The sequence below is a fragment of the Cyanistes caeruleus genome, chromosome Z (assembly GCF_971803275.1).
Source record: "Cyanistes caeruleus chromosome Z, bCyaCae1.hap1.1, whole genome shotgun sequence".
Taxonomy (NCBI): domain Eukaryota; kingdom Metazoa; phylum Chordata; class Aves; order Passeriformes; family Paridae; genus Cyanistes; species Cyanistes caeruleus.
In genome coordinates this window covers 19,071,081-19,091,830 of record NC_141732.1, presented here as the reverse complement: position 1 = coordinate 19,091,830, position 20,750 = coordinate 19,071,081, and the positions used below count along the sequence as shown (strand labels likewise).

General features: G+C 33.9%; 1 protein-coding gene across 50 annotated transcripts in view; it reads left to right on the top strand.

Annotated features, from left to right (window-relative positions):
* Window positions 1-20,750, top strand: part of KIAA0825 (KIAA0825 ortholog) — a 239,834-nt gene that overhangs the window by 44,099 nt on the left and 174,985 nt on the right. For 40 of the 50 annotated variants that reach the window (XR_015280922.1, XR_015280925.1, XR_015280921.1 and 37 more), the window contains 2 exons: window positions 2,706-2,874; window positions 8,326-8,995. Coding sequence is in view for 42 of the 50 variants with exons in the window: in XM_086868965.1 (XP_086725091.1) it covers window positions 2,706-2,874; window positions 8,326-8,995 (839 nt within the window). In the remaining 8 variants the exon portion in view is untranslated. Of the gene's footprint in view, window positions 1-873; window positions 975-2,705; window positions 2,875-8,325; window positions 8,996-20,750 lie in introns of all 50 variants that reach the window. The other 10 variants (XM_086868992.1, XM_086868988.1, XM_086868993.1 and 7 more) reach the window with 1 other exon arrangement.

The following is a 20,750-nucleotide window of genomic DNA, read 5'->3' as shown; positions in this document are numbered from 1 at the left end:
AAGTTGTGTGCCATTGTATGACAGTATGGTAGTGCTTACATTATCAGTTCCATTACAGTACTTTTTAAACTGTTTGTCTGTTGATGAAGCCACTTTAAAAGCATTCTCTCCAGATGATTAGGTTATTTGTAAAAACTATCATTAACTTAATAGATAAGAGCACCTAAGGGCTCTTACATTGAGATTATCTCTCTGCAGTGGGGGTATTTACCGAATGTTTCTCCAGAAAAACACTCCAGTGTGGACACAGATAATGTAACACAACTTTGCTTTGTTGTGTTAAAGAACTGCAAACACTCTGACTTATAAGAAGGAGGTATTTCAGTCAAATAATTTCCACTTGCATAATGGTATGCTAGTAGTACTAGCCACACAGGTGCAAGGTACTACTTGTGTGGGATTAAAGTTTTGTTTCTTGAAAAATCAGTCAATTAAAAAAACACCAAAACTTACAAGCATAACTATCAGGTTTCTTTGCTCCACAGAAAAGTTGGGGTTTTTTTGTTGAGCTTTTACATTCCACTCCTTCTCCAGTAGTTTGGTGACTGTTTTTTTTTCTCTTTGTGTCTGAACAGTTCCACAGGTTCCAAAAAAAGATTGAGTCATCTGCAGCCAAAAAATTTTTGAGGACTGTTAAATTTGCATGTCCATAGCAGGTATATGATGTCAGTTGACATCATCTGGATTAATGCCTAAGTATGTTCAAAAAAGGAGCTAATTTGCTGCTCTGAACTTAAAAAAATACATTTGTACTTAATGAAAAAATATTATTGGGAAAAAGGGAATTTAGCACTTTATATGGCTTTTTTAGAAATTGTAATTTTAAAAACATTAAGCATATTTTTCACATCAAAATTATGTTTTTGTTTGCAGTTTATGAAACTTTTGCAAATTTATTTTCTAAACCAGGAAATCAAAGTCTCATTCTACCTACAGTGGTATGAAATGATACAGTTTTGATACCAGCCTAGGTGGTGAGAATAATTTTAATCTTATTTAATGGAAGTCTTTTACTTAAAATTCTTGCTTTCTAAACTCAGATAATACACTTCATTCTTCTTTTATTTTTTTTTTACAGTTTCCAAATTCCTAAATATATAATTAATTTTATTCATGTAAAGGATTAAGTAACTATAATTAACTATGTTTTTGTATTATTGAGTGTTGACAAAATTCTTAGTAAGATACAGCAGTGGTTTTGAGACCCTGTTTACCTCCAGTATTCTGTATGCTGTAAATCAACAGGATGAAAATATGTTTATTCAATCAAAACCAGCTTTAGTGTTAATTAAATGTTTATTTTGGGAAGATAAAAGGATTAAATAAAATTAACATAGTTATCATGATTTATACCTGTGGAGGAAGTAAGGAGCAGGAGAGTGGCACTGGAATTTATGCATTTAACCCCCTTATCAGTATTGGGACCAATTACCTAAATGTCTGGTCCTTAGAAGGCTGTAGCTTATTCCTAGCTTGAAGTTTATTAGCTCGCTCACAGATCCATATGTCAAAGATAAGTGTAAAAATTCACTCATAATAGCAGCAGATTGGCACAGATTTAACAACAGTAGTGTCTTTTATATTGCACAATGCTGTAATCTATTTGGGCATGTTTGAGATACATCAGCACACTACAATAAGAGCCTTTGATAGTGTCCCAGGACCAAAGTGTGCGAAGAAGGCATTTAGTTTCATAGTCCTGAGAACTGGTTTCAAACCTAAAAAGATACTTGCCAGTCTTTTGTCAAGTTTAGAACTGGAATTCATGGCTGGGCTATTAAGCCTGGTTTTGCCTGGATCTAAATCCTATTTTTCTAACTGAAACTGTATAAAATACTAAGCATTGCTTTTGAAAAAAATGTAGAAATGAAATACTGAAAAAGTGTTTTCGTAGAAAAATAGGGTTAGATTGCTTTGGATTTTTTTTGGTTTTTTTGCTTGCACCTCAATGTCCACACAAATAGAAATAAAATAATTCTGGATGTTCAATTGTTCTTGTGATCTTTGCAACTGAAATCACTCTAATAACCTAACAGACACATCTGGTTTCATAAAAAGAGTTACGATCCTAGATGAATGTTAAGGAGTGGATCAGCTCCTTGAAAACAAAGTCTGTTTTCTTTCAAATATTCTAATGACAAAACAAGAAAGAAAAGATCTGCTTTCTCAGCACAACTGGTTCTAAAATTCTTTTCAACATTTTCTGTGTTGTAAATGGGTCTTTAAGAAGTTATTAATATATCTTATGGTTTATAAAACAACTGATGATTGCTAAAGGAGAAAAATGACACATTCACCTTTGAATACAGCAGTTGATTCAGTTTATAGTCTCTGCTTTAGTTAATTAAACACCAAGGACCAGATATTGATACCAGGTTGGATAATGTCTTATTCATTAACTACTCTAATAAAAAGAATAAGATTGTTTGAAAGTGAAGCTGTACATACTCTTGCTGAGGGTGGTACAGTCTGGCCTGAGGGAAAGTTTTTTTACCTCTAGCTCAACAGTACTTAAGTGTTAGTTGTTAATTCTGCAAATTCAGGTCTTAATTTGTGAGGGTAGCTTAATTCATGAATAAGAAGGACTAGTGTTACCTTAATTTGAAATAGTCTTTCTTTTTAAAATATGGAACATATAAAATACTTTTGTCTCCAGATAATGAAGAAAAGTCCTGTGATTTTTCTTTTTTCTTTTTTTTTTTTAGCATAGAAAAGTGTCTTAAGGACCTGCAATCAGACATAAATGAAATATGTACTGATGAAGTACTACAAAGCACAACTGACTGCATTCAGTGGCTAAACAACTGCAATTTTAGTTCTCTCAGACCTTCTTCTACAGACCACGGAGAGCTGCTGGAGTTCCTTAAGACCCTGGTAAAAATCGTTTATTAAAGACTTTAATGTTGAAAAGATGGTTATATGATTTAACGTGGGAGAGTGGGTGGATGAGTTCAATTAGTTTTCTCATTTCGGTCTTTACTGTTGTGAGGATAGTTCATAAATTCATGTCTCCAGCAGGGTGTTATGTTTCCTTTTGATCATGCCTTAAATAGACAAACTTGGAACAAAATCTTTTCACAGATGCTACCATATGTTCAGCACTGCTTGGATTGTTTAATAAAACACGTGTTGGTGAGAAAACATTGGAAGTTACTGTCTACAGTGAGGCTGTTAATGTTACTGCATGTTCTTCAATTGTATCAGTATGAATTCAACTCATCTAATATTTGTTATTGTCCTTTATGCATTATTTAAGCATAAACTTCCTGCTTGCTATGAGTCCAGAGGGGTAGGTGGTAGATGCTCCATCCCTGGAAATGTTCAAGGCCAAGTTGTACTGGGCTTTGAGTAGCTTCATCTGGTTGAAAATGTCTCTGCTCATAGTAGGAGGATTGTACTAAATGAGCTTTAATAAAAGTCCCTTCCAATCCAAATGATGCTATGATTTTACACTTCCCAATGAGAAATCTGGGAGCCACATTAATTGTTCTACCAAGTTATACAATTAGATGCAGCCAGAAATCAAATTTCACTTCAGTGAAAAATACCATCCTTTCAGAGAGTATTTTTATCCAAAATTTTTATTAAAAATTTACATTTGAATATATGTGTGGAAATGGAATTCTGAAAAATTGGCAAGATGAATGAAGGTTGATCCCTCAGTAAATTATGATCTTCCAGTTTATGTGTAAACTATGTATGTGAGGTCAAAACAAAGAAACAGTATCCAGTGATTATTCTTCGTCATTTCTGTGCCATGGTTTAGTTGTAGACAAAGAACAACTTTAGGCTAAATCAGCTGTAATGGAAACAGACAACTGTGGAGAAGTGGAGTGTTTTTTCTGGCCGGAGCACAGCCTTCATAAAATCAGTTCTTGGTTTTTTTAGCTCTTTGAACTCTTGGTACTGTTTCAGTCACCACTGATTCCACTGGATACTGACCTGTGTCAAATGAAGGAGTAACTTCTAGAGACACCAGGTCTTTAATGTTCATTTGGTGAAGAATGATTTTTTTCCCTTCTGACAAAGATGATCAGTATGAATGTTGCTGTTAATAATCATCCCATTCAACGGTGTCAGAGACTGCTACATGTCATACTTGATCTAGATGAAATGAGAGAATCCCAGAAAAAGCTGGCTGCGAAGTTCTTGTTTTCAGGAGTCTTGTTACTTCTCTTAGTCCGCTTAGATCCGTACTTAATTCCTTCTGAAGGTGGCATGGAACTGATGACTTCCTTGTGTCCATTCCCTGCTTACTTTCTTCTCCAAGGTCTATTCAAGCCATATGCCTGAACACCAGATGGCGGCATTTGTTTGGAAAACACTAAAATGTCCCCATCTTGCACAAAACGTGCTTTCTGGTTCTTCAGCTTCGCAGGAGCTTACTAACTGCATGACAGTCTTGCTGTGAGCTGTAGTATCCAGTTAAGCCCTGAGAACGGCTCTGTGGCAGGCTGCTAAACAGACAGCAAACTGAGAAGCCTGAAAGTCTCAATTCTGCAGAGTTTATCATGAAAACATTTTTGGAGCTCAGCAATTTTTACATCACTATTTCCAGGTTTATGGCTTCTTAGATAATCCAACCTGCTGTGTAGGTGGGATTACAGATGAAAAGTGTATCTGTACTGTCTGTCTGTATCTGTAGTACTGACTGTACTACAGTCTGTCTGTAAGAAGTTATATTCACAGTAGATAATCTTCAGTTTAATAAACAGGTCTGCAGCAAAGTATTTTCAATAATATTCAGCATTAATGTGATTATTATGATCTGATTTTTCTTAAATATATATCTCTATCCATTGAACTAGTTAAATAATTTCTTCTTGCATGCATTTTAATTAAGTATATAGAATTAATATTCAGTAACAGGAACCTTCTTTCTATTTCAGGACAATATTCCTATTCATTGTTATCCTTTATTATGTGTGTTTATTTTGTTAGGAATTTTGTTTATCTTTTAAGCTGCTGGGACAATTAAAAAACAGTACAGAGTTCTTTTTGGGCTTTGCCTGGGGTGCTGTATTTAGGTCTATTATTATTATAATGCATTTTTAAATTATTATGAAAATATTGATAATTTCTTCATGAAACTTGAAAATGTTAATTATGTAAAATTTTGTCACTCTTTGTTACTGTCTTGTAACTCAATATTTAAAAGCTGAATATATGCACTACCACATGCCATTAAATTCTGTTCCTGCTAAAATACTGGCAGATTTTTTTTTAACCAAACTTTCATCTTAGTGTACTAATTTATTGATATGCTAGGTAGTTGTCCATACTAGGCATTAATCCAGTTGGTAAACTGCAGCAGGTTTTCTGTATGTTATTATTGTCACTAAATTTCTGTGCTCAAAAGGGAGCTTTTTATGCTTCTCCAAAATCTTTGGATATTAATTTGGATCTTTTGAGTAGTGTTGGCATCATCTTTTGCAATATTTTTATAGTTAATTTTTAAATTAAAATGCCTATATCAATTTAGGCAATGTATGAAGACACTCGATGACACTTTTCAGAGCTTCAAAGTTCACTTTAGGTACTCTTTCTGAGTATCACTAAGTCTAAAATGGTATCTGCAAGCTCCTATTTTTTATGCTGTAGTTTAAATTTCAAAGGGCTTTTAACAATCCTCAGATATATAAAAATACTTCTGCTTTGCCTTTCAAAGCAGCTGTAGGGATTTGTTTGGAAGATCATTTGGATTTACCACTGAATGCATCAGGTACATGCACTGTTTTGATAGCTTCTCTTGCTTTGTACATTTTTAGAATGTAGTATTTGAGCATTAAATTAAAATTTTAAATTAAATTTTTAAATTTTAAATTAAAATTTTTTAATTAAATTAAGTCTTTAAAAATACCCCCAACATTTAAAGTCCAGAAGGCTACTTGTCAAGAGATGACCTTTCAACATGGTGATTAGTAATCAGGGTTTCAGTTTACACTTTGAAACACATTTTTCTTTGGGGCCACTAAATTTTATAGGATAGTTCAGCAGATAATAAAAGAAAATCAGGTAAGTATTATGTATATGCATTTTAATATTTATGATTTAATACTTGAACTAGTTGCAGATATTTCTACTACATGCATATGCTTTTGTAGGGTGATATTTAAATGATAATTTCCTTTATTATTCTGTCTTCCACATCTTTCCTGCTTGTAAGATGAATTAACAAGAATTATTTTGAAATAGAGATCTAAAATGGAAGAAAAATAGGTAGTCTGTTATTTTTAAGACTTCCTTTATAAGAGGCAATTATGCTCCCAGTCTGTTATTCAGAATTAGGTACTGTAATGAAAGTGTTGGATTTTTTTGTATTTTTGTCAAGAAACTTTGGTCAGAGTAGAGGACCAACAGAAAGGTTAAACCTTCTGTTTACCTTCTAAGGTATGTAACAGGTTGGAAACATTCAGAACGAAGAACAGGAGTTCTAAGTCAATTTTATTTGTGACTCTAAAGCGTAATTATTTATAGATAAAAGCTTGCTACAGGGGAAAAATTTAATATTTGGAATTCAGAAATGGTTATATTTATGCAATGCCATACTCAGACTTGAATAATTTATCTCTCTTTCAAAATGGGAACAGAAATAAAATTAATCATTTCTTCAAATACTGTAAGTTAAATAAATCAGCAATGCTGAAGGAGGAAAGCAGCAGTGGTTTCCTTACCCTATAAAGCCTTGCTTTATAGGATGGAGTATGACTTGGAGACTGTGCTGGTTTCAAATGTCTAGTATGGGGCTGTGTTTTGGGTTTGTGATGAACACAGAGTTGATAATACAAAGATTTCTATTATTATTGAGCAGGCCTTCTATAGAACCTTTCTGCTGTTCATACTGCCACACTGGTGAGGAAGTTGGAGGTGCATGGGAAGGTGGGAGGAGACATAGCCAGGACAGGTGACCCAAACTGAACAAAGGGATATTCCAGGCCATGTGGCATCAGGCTCAGTGTATAAAGTATGGGGAAGAAAGAAAATGGGTACATCTGGAGTGATGACCTGTATTTTTCCAAGTAACAGTAAAGCATGATGGGGCCATGCTCTATTGGTTTTGCTCTATTGCTCTGAACACCTGCCTGCCACTAGAAGCAGTTAATTAATTCCTTGTTTTGCTTTGCTTGTGTGCATGGCTTTTGCTTTCCCTGTTAAACTGTCTGTCTCTCAACCCATGAGTTTTATGGCCTTTAGCCTTCCAATTCTCTCTGCAGTCCTGCTGGTAAAGGAGTGAGCAAGTGGCTGCCTGGGTGCTGGCTGGGGTGAAACTAGGACAGAGGCAAGATAAAGGACATGACTGGAGTGAAACCCCCTGAGGTGGTTTGCCACAATGCTTTTCTCTGTTGGAGAGAAGCAATGAGACATGAATGAGCAAGTGAGAGGGCTTCTAGATTCTCATCCACTTAAGGCTTTCCTACTGAAACTAAGTAAACTGATGAAAAAACTAATGAAACTGAAACTAATTTTTCTACTGAAACTAACCTACTGAACCAATTCCACTCAGTTTTCTTGTGATGGTAGTATTGATCTGTGACAAGAGGAGCTGCCCTTTGCTGCATGACCTCTTGAAGCTGAAGCAGCTCTAAGGTCAGAGATTCTAGCCCTGGACTGAGAGTGCTCTTCAGATTTAAATGAGGAAGGAACAGCAGCCATGTGGTTTTACTTGCTTTCTTAACTGACTGCCTTCTCCAACCCATACAGCACAGATATACATCTGTGTGTATCTATGGAGGTCACTAATACGTCAGTCTGCATCTTGGTTTGATGGGATACACAGCTTGTTATTCTTCTGTCCTGTGTGATCTAAGGCTCTTTAATTCTTAACAATTTTTCAATTTTAGTTCTTTGAGGGAGTCCTGGGAAGACCTTCTTATCCAAAGAATGGTCTTTTTGATGATTGCCTGCTGAGACATAGAAAGTGACCATTTTATAAATTCCTTGCTTGGTTTTATGAGAAAACCTGTCATTATCTGTGTAAATCTTAAGTAATTTTTTTCATACAGTTTCCTATAAAAGATTCTGTGACAACAGTGCTGCCAAGGGTTTCTTTTGAACTGTGTTCTAGAATTGATTGAGAAGAGGTTGGGGATATAAGAAAGACAAGAAGATGAATGTGTGAGTTTTTGGCTGAGGTAGACAAGAAAATTAATTTGCATATAAATCCTCTTTTCCACGGGTTTTATAATTTCTGTTGCTCACATATCTTATTTGCTGTTAAGATAATTAATATTGAAAACACAGTTTTTACTCCAGTATGAAGCTGTTCATTTAAAGAACGAGAATTAACAAAACTTTCTAAAACATTGTCTGATTTACCTTTGTTAGCAAAGCTTGCTGAAGAATGAGAAAAATCAAGAAGAAATGGTACTTCAGTTCCTTCTGGATCTCTCTAGTCAGTGTGGTGTCTCATTTCCATGTACTGCAAGCGGGACGTCTTTTGAGTTAACATCTTCCCTTCATACCATTCAGGATGATTCAGCTGTGGATGTGAAATCTCTTTGGGATGATGTGAGATTGCATCTTCGACAATTTTTAGTAAATAGACTACAAAGTCAAGAAGAAACAAACAGGAATGCTTTACAACAACAAATGGAGTTTAAAACTCAGTGTGTACAGCAGCTTTTGTTTCTTTATCCCAAATCAGAAGTATTAATGAAGTATCAAAATATGCAGAATAAACTGGTTAGTGATCTTCTACAGAACTGTATTTTGTCTAGTTCTGGTGAAACAAATTTTGATAAGGTGGTTAATGGTTACCAAAGTTCTATACCCAGATTGTGCACAATGATAAAAGAGGATTTGTATATATTAAGTGGAACTGTTGGTCCATCTTCGTCATTAAAGTTTATTAATGAAACTTACCTGGATACCATCACTGAAGAAATGACAGTTCTTCTTGAAAGACTTTGTGAGCTGCAGTTCAAAGAAAATGCTCTACACATAGTTAAAGCAAACAAGATTTCAAAGAAGCATAGAGGAACAGTTCACACTATGGGTTAGTAGTCTTATTTTATGTTCTTTGTAGTTAGATATTATTTTAATTATGCTACTTTATATATATATACTTGATTATTTTCTGTGAAGAGAGAGACCCAAAATTAGTAATTGCAGCTTCATGTTTTAAACATATTACTGCAGTTGAATTCTAGACTGTGTCAGAATTGTAGTGCAAAAGTAAGGGAGAGTAATTCATGTAATTTAACAAGACTCTATTATAATCTGGATAACACTGTCATGTCATAGTAATTTTTTTCAGCCTGTTTTATTCCAGCTGATGAAGTATGTATATACTAGAATAAGAACTATTTAATTATAATATATTATAATTTAATAATAAGAATAATATAATAAGAACTATTTTAAGTTCTTATTATACTCATACTTCTTATACTCTGTAAGTATACAAGAATAATATAAAAACTATTTAATTATAATTTATTTAAATAGATTTAAATAAACACAAACTCTTCAGTCTTCTACTATTTTTTTTTCATTTTCAGATATTTAAAGGAGATTATAGGAAAGACAGTACAGTAATGTGTCCGTGAGACAGCTACTGATTCACACATCAGAGCTGTCCCAAAAGATTTCTCTGCAGAGTCTAATTCTCAGACTAAGAAACAAACAAAAAACCCATTTACACTTTCTAGTTTTGTGAAAGTACATTAAGTTAGAGTTAATACCGCCTGGTCATTTTTTGTTGTTCCAAGAAATGTCAAGTGGGAAAGGAATCTGTTATTGATGTAGTATTTTATGTATTTTCTTTTTGCAGTTTTTAAGTCTTGACATACTAATTTCCAAATGGAAGAACCAGTGCTTTGGAAAAAATTATACAGAATAGAAACTTCCATAACATAATTGCACAATTGTATGTGATTACTTTTTCAATGCAGTGTTTTGAGCGTATCTCTGTTCAGGAGCTGTTTGTTTAAAACATAGCTTTCCATAAAGTGATTTGCGGACAGAAAATATCAAAAGTTTAGGATCATTTGAAAAACACAGAAACAGAAGATCTTTGAATTGTGCAGCATAGAGAAAGAATGAGTCAGGTGATTATTTGTCAGATTTATACAGAAGAAAATTACACACTTCTGAATTTTAAAGTCAGCGTATGTGTTAGTGTAAGTCAGCTAAAAATTCCAGTGGAAAAAATGCAAATATAATTTTTCAACAGGAACTGAAATGTGGAGGAATATTGGAACATGTGAAGGACAAGGAAGAAGACATGCAGACAAATAAGTTGAAAGGATGAGAAGTTCAGTGTATATACTAGTGGGATACAGTGTTGATGGGAAACAATGAAAAGAAGTAGTGTCAGAGTACCGTTGAGATATGAAATAACAAGGAATGTGGTTTTGAATTAAATAGTGAGATGTGAGTCAGTGAAAGGATTCACTGAGATAAAAAATTACCTGTGGTGAAGAAGTTTGTAATTTAATTTTTTTTTCATTCTCAAAACAGCTCATGAAGATGTGGAAGTTATCTCCATTTTATGTGGAGGTACTAAAATATGGAGTTTAAAAGTGATCACAAACGTGTCTCTCTGAAAAGTCGTACTTTAACCCTGTATTGCAAGACAGAAGAAAACAGTTATTCAATCTATTAATGCAGTACATCCTCTGCTTAATTTTTTTGATACAGGATGTGACTTCGCATGTGTTTGTGCCAGTACATCTATCAGTACAGATTTCCAGTGCATATTTCTCTTATATAGTCAAAAATGCAGGGGGAGGTGAAAACAACCAAAGTAAATCTTAGAACTTACTTGCAACTTTAAAAAATTTTCCACAATTAATTAAAATACAATTTTTCTATTTCATAAATATTAGACCAGATTTTAATTTTTATTGAAAATTCATTAAATCTTGGATTCCAGATGCAGCAGCATAAAATGTGTTTGGAATTTCTGTTAATTTATATAATTTAATTCTCAGGATTACTTTCTTCACAGGGGTTGTCATAGTTGTTTTTTCATGTTATTCTACTTCAGGAAGTTAGTATGGGAAGTAGGTATTGATTTGCCTACTGGTTCTCTACTGTTCCTACTAGTTTTCTGCAGAAAATGGCTCTTACTGACTTCAGGCAGGAAAACCATAAGGCACCAATAGTGAAATCAGAAATAAGAAGGCTAAAACAAAATATGAGATCAGAGTTGTGAAGTTTTGAATGTGATTTTTTTTTTTTTTTTTTAGTTTTCTGGACATGTAGAAATGTCTGTAGCCTGTAATTTGGTATTATTCATCAACTCAAGCAAAAATTATCCTGGTATTATTATTAAAACAGCTATTACTGAGTAACTTATTTGTATATGAGTTTGTATGTGAAGAGCCTTTTTTAGAAAGCGATTTCTCTCCTACAAATGCATGACTATACTGTATTTGTACCACACTAAGTTATATAAACGCATTTTTTTCCTTTAGAATTAAAATGTTCACAAGGCAATTCATAGTGAAATAACTGTTTGGGAAATATTCTAAGAGGTCTGTAATGGTGGAAAAGTTCTTAATGTCAAGTGACTTTTCCTACTTAGAGGTGTTAAATTCTGGTACTTTGTTGCCCTCCAACAAATTAGAGTGGAAATTTAATTTTTCCATTGATTTAATAGATTACCTTGGCAATGATACCCAGTTAGCCAAGTATCAAAAAAAACTCGTGCATAAATATGGAGGGAAGGACAGAAAGAAAAGGTTTTTTTCTTAGCTGAAAGACAGATGTGTTTCTTGTTTTTTGATGTATGTTGCCTCTGCCCTCTGGGAGCCTTCAAACTAGCACATTTCAGAATATCAAAATAATTTAATCTAGTGCATTCAATTGGGACTGTTATCCCGGAGGTGATAGAAGGGTTTGTGTTTGCTTAGTCCATCCTCAGGGTAATGTGGTTTTTAGTTGATGTTTGTTGTGGGTTTTTTTTATAAGAACTGCTGTAATTGATCCTACTATACAGCATAGGAAAAAAAATAACAGAAAATAATAAAACAGTGCTCAGAAAACTTTTTGTAGACAACCTATTTCTTTTGGTAAAATAGAAATAGTCTAAAACAGGCTTTAACAGTTATCTTTAAAATATTCCATATATAATAATCTCCCTGTGAAGTAAGGAATTAACAGTTTTCTTTTAATTCTGTATTAAAGCAGTTATTTGTGAAGTAATATAAAGAGATTGTTTCCATTTATCAGTACCTAGTAAGTGTGTGGATTGACAGAGAAGCTGTCAAAATGGCATGTGAAAAGAAGCAAATTTTTGGAACTCAGCATCTTCAGTTGCCAGCTCTAGTGGAGGCAGGTGGTTTTATGTTACAACTTGATCCTCTTACCTGTTAGATCTGTGCCTCTTATTACCTTTAACAGTGAAGGATTCAGTCTATAGTATTTGGGGTCTTATTGTAGGAGGTTTATATATAACATGAATTATAATTTCTCTGTGTACTTTCAGAACAAAATCAGTGTTTCCAGCATGCTAGAATAATATGCAAGGAATATTTCCCAATACACTACTTCAAGTTTTTTGGGTTATTAATGGGATTCTGTTGTTTCAGACTTTCTATCATATTAATAATTTGCATCTTTCAAAAGTTTATGTAATGTTGTGGTATTTAAAAGTAAGAGAAAAATATCTGTATGAAAAGTATCCATACTTAGCATGGAAAGAATCACAGCTGGTTTTCAGGTTGTCTCATGATTTTTTGCATTGATTTCCAGTGTGGTATTTCTCAGAAATTATTTGTTCTATATCTGTCTGTGTATTGTAGTTTTACCTTTTAAACCTTTTTTGTGTTCCTTTGTTTGCAAAAATGTTAAGCTAGTTTAATCAGGCATGATTAACCTATATTAATAATAATTTGTTATCTGTTAGATAAAGAAACAGCTACTCTTGCAGGTGATAAGACACCAGCCAAAGAAACTTAAACCCCATCGAATTATGAACAGTTTATGTATTAATGGAAGATTTTCTTTGGCTTTATTTATATAGTTTTTGTAAATAAACAGAGCAAAAATACTTATGTAGAGTAATCTGCTGGTTTTTTAAAATTTCCTGTGGCTAAAATGAAAGAGAGATCACAGTTTAAATTTTATTTTTTTCTGAGATATTAAAATTCATTGGCTTAGTATTTTTAAATGTCACAAACTTTCCAGAGACCCTTAAACATTTAAAATCATAACTGGACTCTGTTTTTAAAATCAGAGCCAATAGATATTGTGTTTCTAAATATCAGTAGTTCATTATTTTTAAGAAAAATATTATTGCAGAATGGAGGTAAACTAAAATGATGCTGATTTGACTAAGCACATTTTTACCTAGAAAATAATTAAAATACTTTCAGAGATATACTTTGATATTAATGTATTACGCTTTTACTCCAGTATATATCCTCTTAGTTAGATGTCCAGCAGGCTTTGTTTCTCTTCTCTTCTCTTCTCTTTCTCCAGATTATAACCAACTTCCATTCTATTATAAAGATATATTTAAGTGAAAATTGTGATTTAAATTATATTTTAAATCTATTATCTTTAAATGTTCATGCGTTCCTACAGAATATTGTGTTTGTGGAACACCTAAAATTAATATTGCATATAGATAATCTTGAATAGAAGGATTTAGTACCATTTATACGAGCTGCATTTGTGCAGTGGAGTTGGGAGCAAGAACAGAAACAGGCTCTGGAGTAACTTGTTGAAGTGAAGACAACTTTGGGATGTTAAATTAAAGTACTTTGTAAGAAAAATCTATTTTCCTCTCACTTCTACTTGCATATTCCCAGCAATTTCCTGAGGAGCTAACTTGAGATACGAGTTTTGGGTTTTGCACATTTAACTTACATTTGACTTCTCTACTGTGTTTAAGTGCATATGGTTTTATTCCCCCTAGTTTATAATTTCCTCTTTTTGAAATTAAGAGCTTTGGTTTCAGACTTGCTTTTATCATTCTGTATAATTTACACTCGCTTGGTTTGCAATCTCAATAGCCACCATTGTGGCCTACAGCCAATCTTCTATGATTTTTGTCTTTTCTATCAAAAATATACCTAAAATAGTATTAATACTTCTGGGTTTAGTGACTACAGGATTAAAAATACCCCAACTATTCACATCTGGGAATACTTTTGGCTCAATAACCTGAGTGTAATTCATCTACCATTTAAATGTGGAAATTAAAGAGTTCCAAACAAGTATGAGGATGAAAGTGGAACTTGACTTGCTACTGTTCAGTCCTGAAAGTCCTGCTGCATCTTTCTAAAGTGCTGGGAAGATATACAGTACAAAGTAGTCCATATGGATTACAGATGATAATATCCAGTATGACATCCTGCTTCTTCAAGGATTCAAAATTCTATTGTCCAAGTCCTTGGACCGGTTCAAGCAAGCTTTCCATTAAATGTGTTATATGTTCCTAAGGGCCAAATGTTTAGAATTACGAAGTTTTAGAATTTAATTATGGAAGTTATTTGAAGATTACTGTTTCCATAAATTTAAACTCTAGGGTATTTGAAGACCCATATAATTACTGTAGTGACCTTTAGACATTATAAATATAACAATAAAGGGGTAACTCCATCCTCCTTGCTTCCTTACATGTCCCTCTTTTCTGTTTCTGCTTCCTTCAGGAAACCCACAATAACCTGCTTGTCTCCTCCTGTGGACATGCTGGTTTTGTTTCTGTTTGCCCATGACCAGCATGTGCTTCCATTATATTGCTGCCTGCTTGGCATTTCCTTCTGTCTTATATTTCTAATCTCTATGTCCCCTTACAGAGTGCTTGGCAATATAACTTCCATAGGAACACAGCTTTAGGGACCTATATAAAACAAGATACAAGAAGAATGGTACCTGTATTGCAACTACTTGACCCCTTGAGCTTCTCTGCACATATATTCACAGAATTGTAAGGTGGAAGGGACCTGAAAGATCATCTGCTTCCAACTCCTGTGTCATGGGCAGGAACACCTTCTACTAAATCAGGCTGCTCAAAGTCTCATCCAACCTGCCCTTGAACACTTCAGGGGATGGGGCATCTACAGCTTCTCTGGGCAGCCTGTGCCAGTACCTTATCACCCTCCCAATCAAGAATTTCAGACTAACATCTAATCTAAAGCTACCCTCTTTCAATTTGAAGCCATTTTGCCTTGTCCTATCATTCCTGCCCCTGCTCTCCATTTCTCCTGTACCCCCTTTAGGTACTGGAGAGGGCTCTGATGTCTTCCTGGAGCCTTTTCCATGCTGAACAACCTCAACTCTCTCTGTCTGTCTTCAGATACTGTGAGATATGGAACAATCTTCTCCCTACCTTACGCAGGTGAAGTAAAAAACCATGTGGTTTCCATCCATGAAAGACAGGGAAGTAATAGGTATCAAGTAAAACTATAGCACTTCTTTCTTACGCATACATAACTATCACAATATATGCTGACCGCATGACAACAGCAAAAATGTTACTACACAGGGATTGAGTAAAAATGCAAACACAATCATTAGTTGTTTTGCTTTCTATATACCAGAGATTGATAATTTTTTATTATGAACCAGTCAACATTGAGATATGCAATAGGCTTTTCACCCATTTAAAATAATGGAACAAATAGTGTTGATGAGAATTTACAAATACAAAGTTGAAATTGAAAACCAGTGGATATACAGATATAATACAGATTTCTGAAGTTTTCTGTCTTCCTTGGGAAACCTATACATTTTTGACAGGCATAACAAGATCCCATTACTCAGGGGAAACAAAATAAATATCCATAAATTTAATATAGGAAATAATATGTTTTATAGCTTCTTTGTCACATATTACTTATTTCTTATCCTTGCAAGTATTGTGTTTGATTTCTTCTGCACAACTATATTAAATGAAAATATGAATAGTAATGAGGAGAAAATAAAACCACCTGTTTGAACATGCAGAGTTCATGGAAACTTCCATAAAATGGAAGTACACTCTTAAAGGCCATATGAACATAATATCCATAAGACCACAAATGTGTTTCTATTGCGAGAATGACATTTTCATAAAGATTACAAAAGCACTAAGCTTGTTACTTTTTAAGTGCATGGTAGGGTGAAAGATAACAGTATTTAAGTTACTGAAATGTCAGGTGAACATTCAGTTGCAAAGTGGGTAGCTGGTAGTGTGCCTGAAGACCTTCTCCTTTTAGAGCAGTTGCTAGAAATTGCTTATTAAGCCCAAATTATGAAGATGGGCAGTGAAATCTCCTTACTTTGCCATATTGAAAATATGCCTATTACAGAATTCTATTATCTTGTTATTTACATGTTAATTTCTTTTTTCAAATTATTTATATTTTAAACATCAAATTCTTGATTATATCTTGGTTTGTATTTTTTAAGACTGTTGTGTCCTAATGAAGTTCTTACTCTTCATCTTTTTAAACCTGAATTCAAATCTATTTTCACAATTCTGCAGAGCTTGAAAGGCACATGGTTTCATTCTTGGTAGTATTTTTTTTCAAAATGCTTTCACAATTAACAGACATCAGCTAATTATTTTCCTTTGTGTTTTCACAAGCATACCTGCATTTTCTTCTCAGAATGAAGAGAACATTTAACCTGCTGTTCTCTAATCATTGTACTCTCCTCCCAAGTGGGAGGAAAACTGATTTACTCTATAGTCTGATATTTTGTGAATGTTCAGAAGTCAATTTGACATTTATAGACTGTAGTTTTCTCTTTAATAATAAAGTGACAAAATCTGAGGGACAATTATGGTGAAGGTCTCTCTGACTTCGGAATAGGGGCTTGCATGAAGAAAACTGTGTAGGATTATGGCAGATTAAAGAACACTTCAAAAATGTCTTTAAAATATGATCCTGTAGAATTGAATCAAAGACAGTTGTTACAGGAGTCTTTTCAATATATGCATCTACCATCATTAATCACAAGTTAATGAGATGGTCTTAACTGATTTTTGTCAAGACAGTGAACCTTCTGAACTAAAAATTATGCAGTAAAATGTCAAAATTATTTTAGTCACAATAGTTTGTTTTGGAAAATAATATAGATGGTTAAATTAGCGGGGATGCCCACAAGATGGTTGTAGCATGCTAAACTAGGATGTTTATGTCCTTTTCACTGAGTCTTACAATTTTTAAAAACCTTTCTATCTTCAATCAAGATCAAATTTGATCTCTATCTTCAATGTATCTACTGAGTTTTTGAAAGACAGAGCTTTCACAGTCATTTTATGGGACTTTTCACTACATTTACTGAACAGAGCAAGGCAATGGATATATTCTGGTCTATCTGACCTAAAGAGAATAAAAGTGGTTAAAACCTAGTCCAACTTCTTAATTAGAAATCTAGCACATTGTGCCCATAAATATTGTGGACTCTCTGAAATTAGATCAGTTACTGGTCTCAGATTTTCCAGAAGAATTTACTTTGCCTCAGTAGATTCACACACTGATCATCCTCTGGCTACGAAACAGATCTTTATACTTTAGCACAAGGGACAGTGTATTTATTTTCTGTTCATGTGCTGGGAAATTCCAGTAATTTCTGTAACACAGAAATTACATGTTCTGTTACGCACCATATTGTGAGCTCATGCGTGAAGAAGTGCTTGTGTAATCTCAGCACAGTGAGTGGGAACTTGTATCTTTACTCACACATGATTAATCATTCTTCTGTATATTAGTCTTTCTACAAAATATTTGTTAAAAATTATTAATTTTGAAACATTTCTCTTGAAGTTTTTAAGTGCCAGTGTTGGCCCTCTTTGTCTGCCTATATTTATTTTTGATGCTTATATTCATTGGAAAAGTAATCATGAGAACTCTGTGGTGACTTTGCTAAACTAGAATTTTGAAATACAAAGGCATGGGAAGCAAAATTAAGAGTATTGGCTCCAGCTGTATTTTTTTGTCTTATTTGAACAAATTAGAACTGGCTCTCATATCTTGGACTGTGAGAAGCAGAGGTGACACAGGCACATAAATCTATTTTTAAGGAAATTTGTAGTATCTAATATCATACAGATACATCCTTCCCACAGAAAGGAATGATCTACACATGATAGAAATTACTGATTGGTTGAAGGTTCCTAACAGTCTAAATTGAGTAGAGTAGTTCCTATGTAATGAACCAATCTGTGAGAGACCCAGTGAATGCATTGAAATTCAGCTGGCAGACATTTTTGCTTTTGTAGGCATTAAAGAAATGTAAGCCAGATTAAAATAAATATGTTGATTACTGTGTTTTCATATACACATTAGAACTGTCTTTTATCAGCCAAGTGTTATAAAATGGTTTGCAGGGAAACACATGCAAGTCCTATCAAAGTTAGAATTCATGAGAAGGTTTGACAGACTTGGCAGTCCTTAATTTCTTTCAGTAATGACTGAGGAACATCAACTTTTCGAGTTCTTCAAGGACTCCAATTTCACTGTAGGTGCTATTTGCAGTTATTTTCAGCAGGCTTTCTTAGTTTTTATGCTCTTAAAACATTCTACTTTGGTGTTTTCTGTGTGTGAGTGTGAAGACTTCAGAGAATGTGATAACTCCCTCAGCCCACAGTGTAGGCTGAAGAAAAATAAAAAAATACGTCTGGAATCAGTTTATGTCATTGGTAAGGCCAAAATATTGTTTCAGCTCTCTGAGAAAAATTACTAAGAGCATCATTTTGTCATAGGATAGTTCTTGCAGTTTTCAAAAAGAAGTTATTAGTTATAGAATAGCACCTGAAAACCCACTCTTAACTGCTAGAAACAACTGCAGCTATTATCTATCTACAAGTTTAAATGTCATTTTAGTTGAAGGGATGTTTAGAAAATGTGTGCTGTTTGAATATTTTAAAATTATTAAAAAATTTTTGGATGTCGAATGTTAAATTCCTTAAATGGACCAGTCAGTTAATTTGTTCTAATTCAGGAACTAAGTAATTCACTTACATTTGAATTGTTTAAAGTGTCACTGTCTATCAGGAATTGAAGTGTATGATACGAACATCTTGTAATTTATTAGAGGCTGTGCATGCTTTTGGGAATTAAGGAGGAGGTTGAGTCTGGTTTCAGAGCAAACTGACATAGGTATCTGTGCATAAAGTAATTTTCTTGAACATGACTACAAAGCACTTCATCCTCAGAGTGCTTCAGGAAGTCTCTTTAGTTTGTTCCTCAGGGTTGTAAAGGGGTCAGATTTGTGAGATCATTTGTTTAAGATGACAACATAAATTTGAAGTCAGAGTGTGCTTTATCTTCTTGTTCTCCATGGTGTGTTTCCAGCATTGGTCTATCCTTTTGTTTACCAGTTGGTCAGTAAACACAATTTACAATTAAAGATTTCATATTGGTGGACCTACCCATGCAATGTTGACAAAGGACTTGAGCATTTGGTTGCAAACATCTAGCAACCTGACATGGAATCAACCTTCACTATGGGGTCAAAACTCATCTCATTTTACTGGGAAGACATTATGGAGCAGATTTAAATGAATTTTAATCAAGAAAATAATTAAATTTTAAAAAAAATTAAAATTAATCAATTTAAATTTTAATCAGTTGCATGTGTAGCGAATCCCTTTCAAAAAATTAGTTTAGTTTTCACTGAGGTTGTTTAATAGCTGGCAGTGACAGCACTGTGACAGACACACTCTGCATAAATATATGCAAATTTATGCATGCTTATCATGTTTATACAGAAGTTGAGATCTCTTACTTCACTGCATTTTTTTGCCACATGCACAGTATGAATGTATAGTATAAGCATTTATGAAGGTCACACAGTAATGGAGATGTCTAATAAAATGTTTACCGTTTTTGGATCTGTGACTTTTTTTTTTAAAGGGACAAAAATGACAGTGTGTAGCTTCTTTGTGAAGGCTGCTTTACCAGATTATCCCAGAACTCCCAGGTCTCACTGCACCCATCAGAGAGCTGCAAAGCGAGACAGGTGTTTAAAAAACCTTAACCACTCACATAACAGTTTACATCACTAATAGTTCTTTCTAGCTCTGTCAGTTTCAATCAGCAAAGAGCACAGGTGATCAGTATATCTGATAAACTTGTCAATGCCTTTTTAAAGCAGGATTCTCCAATCTATTCTATTCAACTCTACTCTGTCCTTTCCTTTTTCACCATTTCAAGTAGAATCTTGATAAGACAGAGATACAAGCAGCTGTGTATAGCTAGCTCAGGCTACAACTAATTTGTGCAGAAAAAAATTAAATCAGGAGGTAAATTATTTCATGATTGCTCATTCCCAACAGAGTTGGGCATCATTCTGAAGAAAATATCAAATAATTGGTTTCAGACCATGTCAGACACATGCAATTCCCTTCTCTAATGGCTATGTGAGGTAGGACTAGGCCTCAGGGGTCACCAAAGAACTGAAAATAGCTTAGTGCCAGGCGCAGCAATAGAGAGACAGAGCACATAGGAAATGAAGTGGCAATAAATGCAATCTATAGGGGAAATGTGCTTCACTTGGAATTTAATGTATTGGCTTAGAATCTGGCAGTAAGCCATGCAACAATTGTTTACATTTCTGTCAGCATCTGCATCTGTTCTGCTTTGTAAATGGCACTTATCTTTGAGTGAGTAAATGGTGGAATCAATAACAACTGTTAAGGGATTTCCTTTTTTTTTTCATATTCCATAAAAAATTCACGCTACAAACAATGTAGCCTGAGATTAATAAGAAACAGACATTAACAGGGTCAAAGGGATTTGTTTAGGAACATTTTATAGCTTCTTGGATTTGCAGTAATTGTATCCATGTGACTTGAATGTATCTTGTAA